Source organism: Chlamydomonas reinhardtii, chromosome 16 (genome assembly GCF_000002595.2).
Source record: "Chlamydomonas reinhardtii strain CC-503 cw92 mt+ chromosome 16, whole genome shotgun sequence".
Classification (NCBI taxonomy): domain Eukaryota; kingdom Viridiplantae; phylum Chlorophyta; class Chlorophyceae; order Chlamydomonadales; family Chlamydomonadaceae; genus Chlamydomonas; species Chlamydomonas reinhardtii.
This window is the reverse complement of record NC_057019.1, coordinates 5,205,761-5,217,130: the sequence shown is the minus strand read 5'-3', so window position 1 is coordinate 5,217,130 and position 11,370 is coordinate 5,205,761. Positions and strand designations below refer to the sequence as shown.

The window sequence follows — 11,370 nt, the reverse complement described above, 5'->3', positions numbered from 1 at the left end:
CTGGACTCGCGCCTGCATGCATGTCCTTCACACAACAAAACGTACATTAAACATTCAGTTCCAGGGCACAGTACACGTCCAGGGAGTTGCCGTGGCGGTCGTTGAACTAGCTGAAAAAGTCTTCCGCAGCGAGCACTTGCGGAAAGTGGTAAGCATGTCATGCGGCGTCAACTGGCTATTCGCATGTCGACAGCGCTGAGGGGACGGTCCCGGCATGCGGACGCCCGGCTGGACGCCCGGTTGGTTTAGCTGACGCCAGTGCCTGCTTCTACACTGTCGTAGGTACGGGTGGTAGCCAGCTAGTATGAGCTCTGCGGATGGGGAGGCGGCCGGGCCCGGCAGCGGGGGTTGCGAGGACTTCGCCGAGCTGTTGCTCGGAGAAGTGACGGGCCCGGAAGGCATGGACGGCGGCTCAGTGCAGATGCTCATCGAGATGGCCAAGTCTGGGGACATAGACACGGTGGCTGACACGCTGAGCTACCTGGTCGAGGCGGGGGCGCCCGACAAGGCAGCAGGTAACGCGGCGTGGCGTGTTGTGTTTCGGTGGTGCGTGTCCGCACCACTGCAGTTCTGGCACGGGCTGCCTCTGGCGGGCGATCGCACCCATGCATGAGACATTGAATCCACTGACGGTGCGCCTTTTTATGATTTTCTTTCCCTCCGTCCCATGGCGCAGCCTGCCTGCGGCGCTTGATGGCGGGCAGTAAGCCGGCTGACGGCGCCGCCGCTGCAGCTCCTGCTGCCGGCGCCATCGCCAGCGCCGCGCCTGCGCCTGCGCCCGCAGCTAGCAAGCCGGCACCTCTCAACTACAGCATAGCTGCCAAGGTGGTGAACCGGTGAGTGCATGGGGCCTGATCTGTACTGGTAGCCGAACCAGCAGAGCCAGCGCGGCCAGCGCGCCACGCGATCATGCATCGACCTCGTCATGTGTTGGTATCCTTGCCTCACACTGCGGCGCTGTTCTTCACCCCATGCCCTCCTCGTGCTCTCGGCGTTGTCCGCAGCCCCTGCCGTCACGGCCCCTCCCCTCAATGACAGTTGCCGAGTCCTCCCGTCCCCTGTTTGTAGGCTGGTGGAGCTGGGCAGTCTGACTGAGGCGCAGGAGCTGCTCAAGTTCATGCTGGTGGCCCGGGAGACCGACAGCCCCGCGGCACCGCCGAGTGGCGGCGCGGCCGCGGCGGCGGCGCAGCAGGGCAAGATGCTCGACTGCTACGGTGCGCATGCATGTCGCAATCGGCGGTACCCTTGATGGCAGCCACCGTCATGAAAGGGGCCGAGCACTCACGTTGCCAGGTTGCCTTGCCCAGTGCTGGCATCCACTCATCATGCATTCCATGGCCTTCGCGTGGCCCTCCGCCGCCGACAGACGTGTCGCGGGTGCTTGGGGCCATGGTCCCAGAGGACGCGGCCGACTCGGCTGGGCGGATACTGTTCGCGCTCTACTCGAGCGACAGCGATGAGGACGGCGCGGCGTCGCAGGTGCGTGTGCATGCGTCAGCTGTGCTGCGGCGACTGGCAATGCAATAGCCGGCTCCTCTTTGCCATCCCCTTAACACGGTAATCACATACCCACCACCCCGCTGTTGGCCCAACACAACGCCGACGTCCCCGCCCTCCCCACTGCATTCTGCCTCCGCGCCGCGCCGCGCAGACGCTGGTCCCCTTCATCCTGGGCACGCTGCTGGACCACGAGCAGCTGGACCAGGCCGTGGAGCTGGGCAAGCAGCTCATGTACACCACGCTGGAGGTGGGCGCAGGGCGAGCGGCCACGAGTGTGTGTGGGGCGGGCGGCTGCTAGTCGCCCACCGTGTGCTTGCACGTGGCTAGCTGGCGGTGTGCGCGACGTATTGTCTGTGGGCGCCATCTATGCAGCACGGCTTGCTGGCTTGCGTGTGTCATATTAGAGCCGCTGCGCGGGCGCAACAGCCTGCACAGCGTTCACGTGCTGCCGCCAGATGTGTGTGGGCGCTTTCGCGCTCGCGCTTGCGCTTATGCGTGCGCTGACTCTTGCTGTCCTACTCCTTTTGGCTTAACACGTCGGTGTCCATGCCCGTGCAGGAGATCGATGCGGGCCAGGGCGAGTACGACTACTCGGTGCTGGGCTGGTGCATGGCGCAGATGGTGGGTGCGGCCTGGGGTGGGGCTATGGAGCTTGAGGGGGACTGTCACAGGGAATACGAGGCGAAGGCTGCAGGGCTGCACGCGCTGCATGGCGTGGAGGGGTGGGGTGGGGTGGGGTTGCTCTGTGGCAGGCACCCGACGCCTTGAGCGTGTACGTTGCGTGGTAGTGATGTGCTGCTGTGTCTCGTGGTTGTGCCTGGCGACGGAGTGCAGGTGTGGTACGGCCGCGCGGACTGGGCGGCCAAGCTGAGTGTGGCGCTGGAGAAGGAGGACGACATCGACTGGTTCAACCCGCAGGTTCGTGCGTGCATGTGTGCATGTGTGCATGTGTGGGCATTATTTGTCAGTCCTGAATAGCCGCGACCTAGGACCCGCAACCAGCCCACAACGAGACGGATGGGGCTTGTCTGCCCGCAAGCCAACCTAGTAGCTGCCAAAACAGAGGAGAGCTTGCATTCGAGCACGCGGCACTGCTGCATGAGGTCATGGCTTTCGCGTGGACGGAGGATAGATGGTACTGGCCGGCATGTGGATATGTTTCAAAGACGTAATTTGACTCAGCTGTCGTCCATTGTGGCTTGTGGGGATGCAGGAGATGATGGGCAGCGTCGCGAGCTGGGGTGACCAGAACTACTCGGCGACCATCGTCAACTTCATGCGTGACCTCAAAATCAAGGAGGGCGGTGGAGCGCCTGGCGCAGAGGCGGGCCCCGGAGGCGGCCGCGGCGGGGGCCGCGGACGTGGCGAGTACGGCGGCCGCGGGGAGTATGGCGGCCGCGGGGCTTACGGTGGGCGTGGCGAGTACGGTGGGCGTGGCGAGTACGGCGGCCGGGGCGAGTACGGCGGCCGCGGGGAGTACGGCGGCCGCGGGGAGTATGGCGGCCGTGGTGACTACGGCGGTCGCGGTGACTATGGCGGTCGCGGTGGCTACGGCGGCCGTGGTGACTACGGCGGCGGTCGTGGCGACTACGGCGGTCGCGGTGATTACGGCGGCGGCTATGGCGGGGGATACGGTGGCCGCGGTGGCGGCCGCTACGGGGGGCGCTACTAGATTGTGTGTTCGGTCTGGTGTTGATGGGCGTTCTGTGCTGTGATGCTCCGTACTAGATGACGGTCATGCATGTGGGAGCCTGACTGGGTGGTGGAGCGCTGCTACTCTTTTGGGTATGCCATCGGCACCACGGACCGACCCTGTTGTTTGTACAACAAGTGGTGACCAACTGGGCACTGTGGTCAGGCAGGTGGTGATGGCTGGAGCTTGGACACATTTACGCATGCCATAGCTTGACTGTGTCGGCCTCCGTCGACCCTGTTTTTATCTGCATGGTGCGGCTGGTGACTGGTTACGCGCAGACATGTTGGTTTGTCATTGTTGGATGTGGTTGTGCATTCTCGAGTTGACAGGAATGTTTGCAGCGCAGGAGATGTGCGCCGATAAGCATGATACGGTGTTTCAAGCCCGCACCGCAAGTAACTGCTTGCGTCATCGTTGGCTGTAAAGACCATCGGCTGTGTCAGGGTGCCTGCGTGAAGGCCTAACTAAAGCCCACATGTTTCGGGTGCTCCGAAGGCAAGGCTTACGGCTCTCACCCCTATCCCTACCAAGTGACTGTCCGCCCGGCTTAGCGCGGGGATCCGTGGAAGTCGAGCCAGCTCATGCGGCCGTGCCGCTCTCAGGCGGTGTCCCAGTCCCTGAGGCAAGCAAGCTGCCGACCAGCTGTCACAGATGTGACAAAACGATACGGTATGCGTGTGCGGTGTGCCCTGCGCGTCACTCATGCGTGGATAAGCGTGCTGTCGCGTGTAGCATTATTGCTATTTGCCTGTTGTTTGTTGCCTGCTGTGCTTGTACTTGACAGCATGAGGTAGTTTCAACGTCTTCGGCCAGACATTGCACCAACATGGCGTGGCGGCACAGCCCGCTTTCCCCTCGAGAGGAAGAGCCACCTTTCTTGTCTTCCCGGGTAGATGACATTAAACACGCATTGGAGCGTTACACTGTACGATGGCCATCCAAGCTATTGCGGAGAGACCGTCTCTGCTCTTAGTTCCAGTTACTTGTACCGCGATGGGGATGAATGCATACTACCTCAAGCTGGTGACGCCTACCTTCATGGCAAACTCCACATTCAGTGCATTGTGGCAATGTAACAACGCGTGTCAATCTTGCCTCCTGAGTGCCCCGCCCGACTAGCCCACCAAAGACATTCCGCCGTCAAATAACTAGTGCACCTCCAAACCCTGGCCCTGCGCCGCCGCAACCGCCGCCAGCACCTCGTCCGCGTCATCGTCGTCGTCCCACCTCGGAAGTGGCGGCTCCGAGCCCAGGTCGTCATCATCCTCCGGCTCCGCACCCCCGTATCCCGCCCCGGCCTCCACCTCCGCCCCCGCATCTTCCGCTTCGGCATCGGCTCCCGCGATGCCTGCGTCGCTGGCTGGCGCCTCCGGCGCCTCGGCGAACGCCTCCTCCTCTTCGAGGTCTTCAGCCGCCGCTAGCTGCGCTGCCAGGTTGGGCGGCGGCGCTGCCATAGAGTTGATGGCCGAGGGCGCGAGAGAGATCTCGCCGCCGTGGGCAGTGCTGCTGGGAGACGGCTGCTCGGGAGCAGAAGGAGCCTCGGCTGCGCGTGCTTCCGCCGGGACAGCAGCGGCATCGGAAGCCCCGGCTGCTGAAGACTCCTGCCGAGACGGCGCCCCCGGCCCTGCACCCGCGGAGGCGGACATGCTAGCTTGCCGAGAGGCCGGACCTGGGCCAGCCGCAGACGCGGCGACGCTCTCCTGTCGTGACGGCGCGCCGGGCCCGGATGTGGCGGACATGCTTGCTTGTCGCGACGCGGGGTCGGCGCGGCTGGCCGCTTGGCTGGCCGACCGGGACGGGGGTGCAGGCCCGCCCGGCCCCACAGCCTCGTCAGACTGCTGCGCTGGCTCCGGCTCTTGTGCCTGCTCCAGCCCTCCTGCTTTCAAACTCTCCTGCCTGGACGCGGCCCCGGACGCTTGCGCTAGGCTCTCCTGCCGGGATGCGGACCCTGATGCTTGCGTTAGGCTCTCCTGCCGGGACGCTGCGACAGGTGCTGATGCCGATGCTAGGCTCTCCTGCCGGGACGCGCCCGCAAGTGCTGATGCCGATGCTAGGCTCTCCTGGCGGGACGCAGGCGCAGGTGCCGACACCGACGCCAAGCTCTCCTGCCGGGATGCGGCCGCAGGTGCAGATACCGATGCCAAGCTCTCCTGCCGGGAAGCAGCCCCAGGCGCCGCACTGCTGGCAGCCATGCTTGCTGCCCGAGACGGCGGCGCTGGCCCGGCCGGGGCTGCTGAAGCTAGGCTTTCCTGTCGAGACGCGGCCCCTGGTGCTGACGCCAGGCTCTCCTGCCGGGACGCCGCCGCAGGTGCCGAGACAAGGCTTTCCTGCCGGGAGGCGGCACCCGACGCTGGCGCCGGTGCGCTGCTTGCCTGGCTTGGCTCCGCCTCCAACGTCAACGTGTTGTGCTGCGCACGTGGCGCTCCGCCATATGCTGCCATCAGCCCCGCGCCCGCGTGCAGCACAGGCCCTGCGTCGCTTCCCGCGTCCCCTCCGGGGGGAACACCGCGGGTGGCGCGCGCCGCCGATCGGTCGTCCTCATCACCAGCTTCACCGGTGCTTTCGCTGTAGCCACCACCGTCCGCCGAGCCCGACTCTCGTTCGCCTGGCTTTGGCGCGTACGCGCTCTCGAGGGCTGGTGGCACCACAGCCACCGGGACGGTACTGCTGCTGCGGCTGACGCTGCGGCCCGCGGCCTGCGCCCCCTCCGAGCTGTCCTCGGCAACCGGCGCCACGTCAGCATGCTGACCGGACTGGGCGCCGAACGGGTGCCCTGCAAGCGGCGGCAGCGTCTTGGGGCTGCCTGAACGCGAGCCGCCACCACCGGCACGAGCCACGGATGCGAAGCTGGGCTCTGCCGCCATGCCGCTGTTGCTGCCGGCGCCGCCCCCCAGCGCCGCCAGGCCGTGGCCCGGCGGGTGCGTCTCGCTGACGGCGCGGCGGCTGGAGTGGTTGGGAATGGGGTGCCGCCCGCCCATGAGCGCCATGATGCTCGCCTCCTCCTCGGCCTCGCCCCCAGACCGGTAGCTTGCAGTTGACTTTTCCTTGCCCGGCGAGCGGCTGCTCAGCGACTTGTTGCTCCGCTCGCCCGCCAGGCCGCGCTGCGGCTTGTGCGTGAAGCCCTCAAACGAGGGCGGCAGCACGCCCACGTCCGTGCGCACCTCGAAGCCCTGCTCGCGCTTCTTGCTCTTGGCCTCGTAGGCATTATTTCTGCGCAATGTGCGAATCCGGCCTCAGGCGTGCGTGCAGTAAGACAGCTGAGCTGGTTTGGAACATGTGTTCAGCTTTTCAGCCACACGGCGCCCACCTCACAACACTGGTTTGCGCACGCGGCCGCACTCCCCTGCTGCACAAACGTGACTCTGGAATCCAGCTCAAGAATGGCCAATGGCCAGCCCCCAGACAACCGCCGGGACTAAATCGCTTTGGTAAGTTACTCACATCCGTGCCTGGTAGGCTGCCAGAGCCCGCAGCTTGATTTGGCGCAGGTAGGAGTCCTCCGCGTCCGCCCGCTGCTGCTTCACCTTCTTCTGCGTCCACTGTTTCATGGCGCTGCTGTTGACCTCCTGGATGGCCTGCTCGCGAGCTTCAAAGCGCGCGTCCGCATCGGCTCGCCGCCTGGAGCGTGCATAGGGAGGATCGTGGCGCACAGGCGGCACAGCAGGGAGCGTCAGTGGGTGGGCAGCACGGTCGGCAGTAGCTGGCGCCTTTGTGCGCCCATTCCTGCTCAAGTGCTGATTGCCTAGCCCAGCACAGCGCTGAGTACGGTGCAGCCACCTTTGTCGGTCACGTCGTTGACCCGACCTGTTGCCTGTTCCGTCTCCCGCCCCGCCCGCTGCCACCCGCTCGCTCACCGCTCCGCCTCCTCCTTCTCCAGCTGCAGCTCCAGCTGCTTGCGCTGGCTCCACACCTCGAACACCTGCTGGTTGTCGGCGTCGCGCTCACGCAGAAACTCAATGTCCCGCTCCGACAGCATGGAGCGGGTGGCACCTGCGCTGCCGCCCTTGATGGGTCGCAGGGTCACCCCCGCGGTGGTGAGGCCGTGAGGCTTGGTGGCGACGCGTGCCGCGGGCGCCGCTGGCTTGAGGTCGGTGTAGCTAGGGCTCGTGTAGCCGAACGACCCTATGAGCCGAGGCTCTCCTGGCGTTGTGAAGTAGCCTAGCCGTTTGTTTATATCGCTCTGCGTCTTGCGCACGCCCGTGTGCTTCATGTCGTCGACGTAGCTGTTCGCGAAACCGTAGTAGTGTTCGACAATAGGAGGCAATGTCGGCACCAGCGGCGCTGGAGTCGCATTTGTGAGCGGGCGGCTTGAGCTGGTTGTGGATGAGGAACCCGTCGCGAGTCGCTCCGAAGCCCCAGTTTGGAGTCGTTCACTGGCTCCAGTCGGCAGCCTGCTGCCCGTCGCAAGCCTGGCCTGGGGCTCTTGCGACTTGGACATCCTCGAAGTGCTGCGTAAATAAAACCTTCGGCTAGTGAGCGTGTTTCTTCATCAGCAAGCTATGGATTAAAGCAAATGATTGTCGTGGGTCTTGGTACAATTAAGAGTTCGAGTTGCGGGGCTAGAGGTCTGCATGCCAAGTTGGCCCCCAATCGCAGTGGCTCCCCTCGTTCCTCCCCCTTGCACCACCCGCACCAACTTTGTTTCCCCACACAATTTTTGAATTGATACTATCGCCTTTGGGCTTTGCAGGGAGCCAAACCCTGTGGGACCGCAAGTCGCTGATTTGTTGCATTTCGCCTCGGAGGTTGTTGTTCTAGTCGCTTTGCATAGTAGCTTATACTAGCAGCACATGCAGGCGCTCAACCAGCGGCCCTCAAGGTGGGCTTGACGCGAGGCACTGGTGCCGGCGAGCGCAGAAGGCGTAGATCTGGAACCGCTGCTCCGCGCAAACAACTCCTGCATAGTAATGATGAACTTTGGTGGTCATGCAGGGCCACGACAAAGACTATGGCGTCGGGGGCCTACATCGGGGTGAAGCCCGCAGGTGCGTTGATGCTGTTTTGCACGTAATTCGCAGGCGAAAGCATTATTCTTATGTGTACCTTTCCTGGTTGCAGCAAACGTGGTGGGCAAGAAGTCCCCACAGGGCTTTTGGCAGGTCACGACGAAGCAAATAAGTGCCGCCAAGTAAGTACATGGCTGCAACGTCTTGATCATCGCAGCGGCGCCGGAGGGTCGCTGAAACCCCTGCGCTCTGGCCTGCGCAGGCGCTCGGGGGCACCCAAGCGCAAGGTGACCACGATGATGCCAGTGTCCGTGCCCAAGGTGCTGTGCCGGCCACCTGGGCAGAGGCAGTCCGAGTGGGTGGACCTGTGGGAGGCCTACGTAAGTGGGGTCCACGCGGTGGACTGGTGCTGCGGTAGGCAGGAGAGCTGGGGTTGGAGACCAGGGTTTGGGGCATGCAGACGTGGCGAAGCCCATCGAACACACGTGGCCAGCCTCGCTCATGGCAGAGGACCAAACTCTGGCCTGCTCGCCCCTCCCTTCATGCCTGGCTGCCGCACCACCGCCTGCGGCCTACTCAACACCACCCCAACAACCCCGCCGGCCTCCCCGCACGTCTCGGCCGGCCTGACCATCATCTCACCACCGCACACCCACAGACCTACCAGAAGGTGGTGTTCATCAAGGAGGCGATCACGGAGGACGTGGCCAACAACATGATTGCGCTCACGCTGTACCTGGACTCGCTGGACCAGAAGCGCATTTATTACTGGCTCAACGTGCCCGGCGGCGATGTGAGTTGGGCAGCCGGCTGGCCGGGGCACAGTGTGGCATGGAGCGGGGTCGCGGGCATGCCCACCGGGGCATGGCTGAGGATTGAACCAGCAGGGCCGGGTATATGTTGGAGCTGGGCAGAGGATTGCAAACTTGGTCGGATTGGGGGCACCACGAAAGGGACGCTGGAGGCCCGCAGCTGACCAGCGGGGTAAGCAAAGGCCGCAACGTTTGCACGAGAGGGAGGGAGGCAGATTGAGGCTCATCGCGGGTTTCAATGTTCGGACCGAGCATGGACATAAGAAACTTGGGCACACTGGTAACGGTGTTGAGGACTGAGCAGCGACTGGTCAGCCTCGTTCCCAGGCTGCTGTACGGTTCCAACAGAACGGTCTTGGCGGGACGGGTGGGTAGCCCGCAACCTGGTGCTGGCCGCACGGGCTGGCCGGGCTGATTGTTTATCAGGCAAATGTTTGCGCATTTACAGCTGAATGGGTTGCCCATTCATAATCAATGGGTTGCCGCTGCAGAATCGCCTCGCCGCACCCTACGCGCCGCAACTGTGCTCAGCTGCGTGACCGCCCTTGCCTGACTTGGCAGTGGGCACTAAATGAATGCATGCACTGCTCCTCCACCATATATATATATATATGTGTGTGTGTGTGTGTGTGTGTGTGTGTGTGTGTGTGTGTGTGTGTGTGTGTGTCCATGCAGGTGGTGCCCACCCTGGCGCTGTACGATACCATGCAGTACGTGCGCAGCAAGACCGCCACCGTGTGCTACGGCCTGTGCCTGGGCATGGGCGGCTTCCTGCTCACCGCCGGCGGCGAGAAGGTGCGAGGCAGCCGCGTGGAGGGACGGGCATGGAGTAGTATCCAGGCGTGGGGCGAAAGGCTAACTTAATGGGGTAGGGGGCGGATTGGGCCGCGGCTGGCTGCGGGACACCGTCGACCACGTCAGTGCCAAAGCTGTCAGGGCACGACACGGCACTACCAAAGTGGTTTAGGCGCTAACCGGCGTGCCGCTCCTCTTTTCCACGCACCACAGGGCTACCGCTTCGCCATGCCTCACTCCATCCTCATGATGCACCACCCCTCGGGCGCCTCGCGCGGCCAGGCCAGTGAGATGCACATTGAGTCGCGCGAGCTGGTGCGCATGCGCGACTACCTGTCGCTGCTCACCTCCAACGCCACCGGGCAACCCTACGACCGGGTGAGCGGCACACGCGCGGGGTTGAGCCGAGGAGAGGGGCCGTCAGGAGCATAGGGGGCCGTGAGGGCACTTGCGCTCAGGCTGAGGCCGCCCAGGCGCTGCAGCTGCGTCCGGGGGCCGTGGGTATCCATCGCAAGCGGGCCTGGTTCCCCGCCTGCTCACATACACTACATCATCGCTTACGGCGGCGATAACCAATAAACGCCCCGCCATAGACCTGTGCCGCGCAGCAGCCGTGGCCCCAATGACCGTTTGCCTCTGCATGCATGCGATGGGGGTTGCCTAAGCGCGTGACTGACTGATGCTGTCACCCGCAGGTGATTCGCGAGCTGTCACGCAACAAGTGGATGGACCCCAAGCAGGCCATCGAGTACGGCATGATCGACAAGGTGCTGACCACCCCCATGCCCAAGATGCCCAGCACCGGCCCCTCTTTCAAGTTTGAGCGCCAGAACGACGAGCTGATTGGGTTGTAGACAGCTGACGGCGGCTCCAGGGAGCTAGGGCGTGCTTGAGGAGTCGAGGTGTTGTGACGAGGCGACAAGTGGCAAGGATCAGGGTGTGGTGTGCGCTGGGCTATGGAGGCTTAAAAGGTGGGCGGCCCGCGTTTGACGGGCGGTTGTGCCTGCTTGTAACGCTATGTGACATTTTATGTGTTGTGTTTCTTACACCATGTGTACTGAGTGCAGCTTTTGCTTTGTGTGAGTTGGATGCGGGCGGCTCAGGAAATGCTCCTGCGGTCTGGTGAAGGGTCAGGGGCACCGCTGTGAAGGGCTTCCTAGCGGAGTTCTGTTGTGTGGTAGCAGGCAGGGCGCATACTGGCAGACCAGAAGCCCAGGCTTGCAGTGCTCGAGGTACTAAGTAGCCGAAGGCTTGCTGATGCCGAGCAAGGGAAGCAGGAATGGGGCGGGCCGAGCGGGGCCGGTGGGTGCCAGAAGGCCGACTTGCCCCATTTTTGCGAAGTCTTTCATAGCTTGCCATATAGCCGCTCCAAGAATCCGATGCAATGAGCTGCCGACTTTCCCTGGGCCGCACCCAGGTCAAGCGGTTTAAGACAACTTTGCTCAGCCTGAACAAAATTGGCGGGGAGCTCTTGATCGAGGCAGCACCCCAGCAGGTGACGCTAAGTAACATGAAATGCATCTTAAATATTACAGCAACTAATTTTGGCTTCGAAATGGCCGTCGCAGCTGGTTCTGCGGAGCATCAACACCGCCAAGTCCGCGTTTCTCTCGGTCACCTA

General features: G+C 63.5%; 3 protein-coding genes across 4 annotated transcripts; 2 read left to right on the top strand and 1 right to left on the bottom strand.

The window, feature by feature from the left end:
- The first annotated feature begins 19 nt into the window (after nucleotides 1-19).
- Nucleotides 20-4,095, top strand: CHLRE_16g682800v5 (uncharacterized protein). Its single transcript, XM_043071474.1, has 9 exons — nucleotides 20-148; nucleotides 283-515; nucleotides 677-836; nucleotides 1,069-1,214; nucleotides 1,367-1,479; nucleotides 1,652-1,747; nucleotides 2,059-2,121; nucleotides 2,335-2,418; nucleotides 2,714-4,095. Exons 2-9 carry the CDS (start codon nucleotides 305-307, stop codon nucleotides 3,170-3,172), a joined length of 1,332 nt encoding a protein of 443 aa, XP_042915979.1. The 5' UTR covers nucleotides 20-148; nucleotides 283-304; the 3' UTR covers nucleotides 3,173-4,095.
- Nucleotides 4,096-4,102: 7 nt separating this feature from the next.
- Nucleotides 4,103-7,718, bottom strand: CHLRE_16g682850v5 (uncharacterized protein). Its single transcript, XM_043071476.1, has 3 exons — nucleotides 7,051-7,718; nucleotides 6,638-6,814; nucleotides 4,103-6,406 (listed from the first exon to the last, which is right to left on the bottom strand). The coding sequence occupies exons 1-3, from the start codon at nucleotides 7,404-7,406 to the stop codon at nucleotides 4,345-4,347; spliced, it is 2,595 nt and encodes an 864-aa protein (XP_042915978.1). The 5' UTR covers nucleotides 7,407-7,718; the 3' UTR covers nucleotides 4,103-4,344.
- Nucleotides 7,719-7,829: 111 nt separating this feature from the next.
- Nucleotides 7,830-11,345, top strand: CHLRE_16g682900v5 (uncharacterized protein). 2 transcript variants are annotated; one of them, XM_043071477.1, is made up of 9 exons: nucleotides 7,830-8,015; nucleotides 8,129-8,181; nucleotides 8,255-8,324; nucleotides 8,405-8,522; nucleotides 8,801-8,935; nucleotides 9,630-9,749; nucleotides 9,963-10,127; nucleotides 10,445-11,244; nucleotides 11,318-11,345. In XM_043071477.1, exons 2-8 carry the CDS (start codon nucleotides 8,145-8,147, stop codon nucleotides 10,601-10,603), a joined length of 804 nt encoding a protein of 267 aa, XP_042915977.1. In that variant the 5' UTR covers nucleotides 7,830-8,015; nucleotides 8,129-8,144; the 3' UTR covers nucleotides 10,604-11,244; nucleotides 11,318-11,345. The 2 variants fall into 2 exon arrangements, with proteins under 2 accessions (XP_042915977.1, XP_001691910.1); XM_001691858.2 differs by having other exon boundaries at nucleotides 7,853-8,015.
- The last annotated feature ends 25 nt before the right edge of the window (nucleotides 11,346-11,370 follow it).

What these genes read in the sequence shown, in the direction of transcription:
- CHLRE_16g682800v5 (XM_043071474.1), top strand. Translation starts at nt 305, where the DNA reads ATGAGCTCTGCGGATGGGGAGGCGGCCGGGCCCGGCAGCGGGGGTTGC. An exon ending in GGCGCCCGACAAGGCAGCAG is followed by an intron (nt 516 to 676) that starts GTAACGCGGCGT and finishes CCCATGGCGCAG; the next exon opens with CCTGCCTGCGGCGCTTGATG. An exon ending in GCTGCCAAGGTGGTGAACCG is followed by an intron (nt 837 to 1,068) that starts GTGAGTGCATGG and finishes CCCTGTTTGTAG; the next exon opens with GCTGGTGGAGCTGGGCAGTC.
- CHLRE_16g682850v5 (XM_043071476.1), bottom strand. Translation starts at nt 7,406, where the DNA reads ATGAAGCACACGGGCGTGCGCAAGACGCAGAGCGATATAAACAAACGG. An exon ending in GAGAAGGAGGAGGCGGAGCG is followed by an intron (nt 6,815 to 7,050) that starts GTGAGCGAGCGG and finishes TGCACGCTCCAG; the next exon opens with GCGGCGAGCCGATGCGGACG. An exon ending in GCAGCCTACCAGGCACGGAT is followed by an intron (nt 6,407 to 6,637) that starts GTGAGTAACTTA and finishes CACATTGCGCAG; the next exon opens with AAATAATGCCTACGAGGCCA.
- CHLRE_16g682900v5 (XM_001691858.2), top strand. Translation starts at nt 7,987, where the DNA reads ATGCAGGCGCTCAACCAGCGGCCCTCAAG. An exon ending in AAGCAAATAAGTGCCGCCAA is followed by an intron (nt 8,325 to 8,404) that starts GTAAGTACATGG and finishes TGGCCTGCGCAG; the next exon opens with GCGCTCGGGGGCACCCAAGC. An exon ending in TCAACGTGCCCGGCGGCGAT is followed by an intron (nt 8,936 to 9,629) that starts GTGAGTTGGGCA and finishes GTGTCCATGCAG; the next exon opens with GTGGTGCCCACCCTGGCGCT.